At 58.6% G+C, this 4,120-nt stretch overlaps 1 protein-coding gene across 1 annotated transcript in view; it reads left to right on the plus strand.

The window, feature by feature from the left end:
* The window catches only part of RPTOR (regulatory associated protein of MTOR complex 1), a 238,846-nt gene that overhangs the window by 204,045 nt on the left and 30,681 nt on the right, over positions 1–4,120 (plus strand). The window contains exon 14 of the mRNA XM_004709106.2: positions 3,850–3,924. Within this exon, the coding sequence (XP_004709163.2) occupies positions 3,850–3,924 (75 nt within the window). The remainder of the gene's footprint in view (positions 1–3,849; positions 3,925–4,120) is intronic.

The raw sequence follows: 4,120 nt of genomic DNA on the forward strand, positions 1-4,120 counted from the left end.
TCTTCCTGCTTCCATGCTCCAGAGCGCACTGTTTGAGCAAGGATGGATGCCAGCATGCTGTGCAGTTCATGGCACACGCACATACCGAGGACGTGATCATAGCGAGGAGGAGGAAGCCAGAGACGGGCTGCCTGGTTCTCACGCTTCACTGCGGTGGTGTCACGGAGCCCCCAGGGGGCTGTGAAGGTGATGAATGTAATCATCTTGGGCCCGAGGCCACTGCGAAATAAGAGCGCGGAGAACTATAGCTAATAAATCAGCACATAAAGTCATAAAAATATATGCCAGTCGAACAAGAAAAGAAGAGGGAGGCGAACAAAGACCGGATGGGGGGATATGATGGTAGATTTCGGCCTGGCCACCGCGATTGTCATGGTAACTGTAAACCATCCGAGTGCTCCAATTGGAAGCACACACAGTCAGATTGGATACAGAAGGCAGAACGACTGTCGCCTTCCTCCAGGTGTGCTCCAAATAGGAAGACATGGGTCAGACGTCAAAGGGTGGGGAAAGACCGTGGTTCCACGAGTCTCAGAGACATCTGCAGTGACTGCTACTACGTCAGCCAGAGTGTGGATTACCCCTGGGGGGGAAAGGTCCTCACGTCAAGAGAATCTGACCACTGTGAATGTGCATTGACCCAGGGAGCTGCAGGGGACTCGATGCAAACTCGGGAAGAGGGCGCCACAGAGCAGCCAGCTTTCGGGACTCACGCCCTTCTCGGTAATTAACAGAGCCAGCGGACAGAAAATCAGTAAGGAGAGAGAAGACTTAGACAGCCCCATCCGCCAGCAGAACCTAATTGACACTTAGGGATGGCGTCACCCTCGAGCAGCAGAACACACATCCTCCCCAAGTGTCACAGCTGGTGCTAAGAGAGACCAGACCCTGGGCCGCATGCAGAGTCGTCACAGGAAGCCAGACAGAAAAGCCCCCCCACGCTGGGAAATGAACAGCACACTCTCAGTAACCCACCAGGTCACAGGGTGGGGACGGCATGGAAGCAGAAACACTGCCTCTCTCGGTGTGAGTCACCGCGCTGCTGCGCGAAAGGGACTATTTCAGCACCGAATGTGCGAGGAAGGAGACACATTCTCGAGTCAGTGGGTGATGGCAGCTTCGACCTGAAGAAACTATTCGGAGAAAAGTAGATCAGAGCCAAAGTGAGAGAGAGAGACCACAGTGGGAAGTGCTCCAAATGAAGAAAAAGACGTCAGAGACATGCTATTCAGCCAAAATCTGATTCTCGAAAAGTCCGTCAGATGATAAGCCACCTGCCACTCGGTCGTGAAGAGCAGAAGCCAGGAAAACCCCAGCGCAGGAAGTGGGCGCCTGGTTCGGTCTCTGGAAGGCTCCAGGGGCGGCAAGCGGTGCTGTTGGGTCTGCCGGTCAGAGCCCTGCTCCGTGGTGGTGATGTCGGCCCCCGTGGCAGCCGCTGTGTCGATCCATCTGGGCACGGGCTTCCTTTTTCACCGTCCCTCTCCCTTACCCATCATGCTGGCTCTTTCCAGGGACTGGTCTCTCTGTAAAACATGGTCCAGGGTGCAGGAGTCCCGCATGCACAGTCTCGTGGCCCTTGCTTTTAAAGAGCACCTGGCCATATTCCTCCAAGGGGGATGTGCTGCTGGTTCGGGCAGCCATGCTACCTTCAGTCTCTGGCTTCAGGACGCTAGTTCCAGCGCATCGTTCTCCCGCGCTCCCCTTCATTCTCCCGCTTTCACCCGCATGGGAGGCCACTGAAACTGCCACAGATTGGGCCCGTGGGTCCACCTTCGTCCTGAAGGTGACACCCTGCCTGATCGCTGGGAAGAAGGGGTCAGTGCGTATGCCCTTTGATTTCCTGACTGCAACTTAGCCGGGCACTGGCCGTGGGTCTAAGCAAGATCGCATCCTTGATGTCGTCAGTCTTCCTCGTGTAGCATGATGTTCCTTGTTGGGGCGGTCGTGAAGATTCTGGTCTTCCCACTGGGTTGCAGTGCACCACGAAGGCTGCCGTGCGTCCTTGATCTTCATCAGCAAGTGCTGCAAGTCCTCCTTGCCTCTGCCAACAAGACACATCATCTGAGTAGTGAAGACTGGTAGTAAGCCTTCCTCCAGACCTGATGTCACGCTCTTCGGGTGGCCCAGCTTCTCAGAGTGTTAGCTTAGCATGCAGATTGAATACATGTGGTGGAAGGCTGCCCCCCTGGCACAGCCCCCTCTCCTGGAACCCAGGAGAGCGGCTCCCTCTTGACGGCACGGGGAAGCAGCACAGGAACGCCAGCTCCACTCCCGGATGGGCGTATGCTGTGCCTCGAGCACAGGGCATCGACTGCCTGCCTGCCCCCAGGGACTGGCTGCCACGGGACTGCCCAGACCTGGCACGGGCTGAGGCGGCTGCTTGAGGTGGATCCATCGTGACCACTGTTTGCACAGAAAAGCGTGGAAGTTTCAACAAGGAGCCTCCTGGCACAGGGGTACAGTGCCTTGCTGCTAACTGGGAGATCAGCGCTTGGAACCCACAGCGGCTCCTTGGGGGGGGGGGGGGGGGGGGGGCAGGGAACACCTTGGAAATCTATCCTGTGCAGGTGGCAGCCTTGGAAACACTCTTGGCTGTCCTGCTCTGTCCGGTGCGTGCAATGGGGCTCTGCCACTGCCTGCTCCCTGACAAGCCTGTTGACTCAGGGCAGTGGTTCTCCACCTCGACCTTGACCTCGACCCTCTCAGACAGTTCCTCAGGTGGTGGTGAACCCCCCAACCATAGTTATTTTCATTGCTACTTCATCACTGTCATTTTGCTACTGTTATGAATTAGGCGACCCTGTGAAAGGGTCATTCGACCCCCAGGTTGAGAACTACTGGCTTAGAGTTAGGAAAGTCTGGGCCAAGCCCAGGCCAGGAGGCAGCTGCCGTTGATGGGGCACCGCCCTTCATCTGGCCGAACAGAAGGGCATCCATGGGGCTGCCCTTGGTCAAGTTTTGTGGCACAGTTGGCAGGCCAGGCCTTCCTTCCATGGCCTTGGGAAGATGCCGGCCTCTGACCTCTCAGGGCGCGGCCCCACACCAGCAGTTGCTCTGAGCCGGTGGCCCCTCGTCACCTTTAAGCCCGGCCTTCCCTGCGTCTAAGCGGCACCACTCATTGTAGATGCTGGCCGGCTGGCAAGCAGGCAGAACTGACTTCCAGGGCATTGGGGGAGGTTGGGGTTGGGGGGGAAGTGTGTGTGTCACAGCACACCAAGTGCAGGCCTTCAGTGCCGGCCAGAGGGCACATACTGAGCTGCCCTCTAGGGCACAAGTGCAGGGCGCGTCTGGACTCCTGGCACCCTAGTGTGTTGGAAGGGTTCTCACCGTGAGCCTTGGACCTGAACCAGCAGCGACTGTCCCCAGGGCGCCATGCTGCAGTGGGGTCTGCTAACAGAAGCTCTCCCTGGCCCCTCCCAGGCAACAGCTGTGCCTGGGCAGGGGGTAGCAGGTGGTGTGAGGAGTCTTGGCAGGTGGTGGGGGTGGGGGGGTAAGGAATCTGTAGCAGGCTTCTGGGAAGCACTGAGCCAGCTTCCCTGCTGCCTCCCACTGCCCAGACACTGACCGCTGAGGGTTGGCTTGGGAGACCCCTGTGGAAGCACACCCAAAGATGCAGGACCCAGGGGTGTCACCTTGCGCACGCAGATGGCCATGTTCAGTGTCTGGATGTCCATGCTGGGCAGGTTCCTATCTGAGACTGAGGTCTGTCCCCCCCTCCCCCGGCCCATCCCACCCCCCACCAGCTGGGCCTCCACTGAGAGCTGGGCTCAAGGCCGGGCTTCCCCTGCTGGCGGGGCATGGGTGAAAGGATCGTGAGTGGCCTCACAGCCCCTCCTCTCTGCTTCCCAGTCCTGCCAAGCTGACCTCGTGAAGGACAACGGCCACAAGTACTTCCTCTCTGTCCTGGCAGACCCCTACATGCCGGTAAGACCCACAGACCCTTGACCGCACTCAGGGCCTCCACCTCCTCCCGGGCACGGCGGGCCCCATCCCCCGCCCCCGAACCATACATACCTGCTAAACCAGAGTGCACAGGCAGGCAGGTGGGCCCTGGTGAGACAGCCTGTGGCAGATTAGAGAAACGCTACTGAGCCTGGGCACCTGGTGCCCCACTTTCTTT

The sequence above is a fragment of the Echinops telfairi genome, unplaced genomic scaffold (genome assembly GCF_000313985.2).
Source record: "Echinops telfairi isolate 266 unplaced genomic scaffold, ASM31398v2 ScPeMD7_7458;HRSCAF=8496, whole genome shotgun sequence".
Classification (NCBI taxonomy): domain Eukaryota; kingdom Metazoa; phylum Chordata; class Mammalia; order Afrosoricida; family Tenrecidae; genus Echinops; species Echinops telfairi.